This window comes from Aptenodytes forsteri, unplaced genomic scaffold (genome assembly GCF_000699145.1).
Source record: "Aptenodytes forsteri isolate BGI_AS27 unplaced genomic scaffold, ASM69914v1 Scaffold1131, whole genome shotgun sequence".
In the NCBI taxonomy this organism is placed as follows: domain Eukaryota; kingdom Metazoa; phylum Chordata; class Aves; order Sphenisciformes; family Spheniscidae; genus Aptenodytes; species Aptenodytes forsteri.
The window spans coordinates 13,698-14,129 of record NW_008794141.1 but is presented as its reverse complement, the minus strand read 5'-3'; the positions used below and the strand labels follow the sequence as shown (position 1 = coordinate 14,129).

Here is a 432-nt window from a genome sequence, read left to right as displayed (position 1 = left end):
GTGAGGACGCCGGCGGCGAAGATGGTGATGGTCTGCCAGGTCGGGGTGCCGAAGTAGGAGAGGAGCCCTTCCTGGGGGGGTGGGGGGGAAGGAGGGGCCATGAGCCACATGTCAGGGTCATCCCCCACCGCCCCAGGCAGAACCGGACACCTGGGTCCCCTCCCTGTGGCGGAAAACCCATTGGTACGAAGCAGAACCGGGGCTATGGAGGGGGGCAGCAGCCAGGAGGTGGGATGAGGGACAAAGCGGGTGTCACAGGGGGGCCCTTTCTTCCCCCCCGTCGAGCAGGACTTGCAGGATAACACAGTTAAAACCTTCAGGGCCGAGAGAGTTTTTGGGAGAGAAAAGCAGCACAGGCCTCCCGTGCTGTGCATGAGGGGGTCCGAAATGCGGCTCAGCCCACCCCACCCCCCCCCCCCGCAACACCTGGGG

The 432-nt window shown here is 65.3% G+C and overlaps 1 protein-coding gene across 1 annotated transcript in view; it reads right to left on the bottom strand.

The window, feature by feature from the left end:
- Positions 1 to 8: 8 nt before the first annotated feature.
- Positions 9 to 432, bottom strand: part of BAX (BCL2 associated X, apoptosis regulator) — a gene marked incomplete at its 3' end in the record, with an annotated part of 978 nt that continues 554 nt past the window's right edge. The window contains exon 3 of the mRNA XM_019471944.1: positions 9 to 71. Coding sequence (XP_019327489.1) covers positions 9 to 71 — 63 coding nt within the window. The remainder of the gene's footprint in view (positions 72 to 432) is intronic.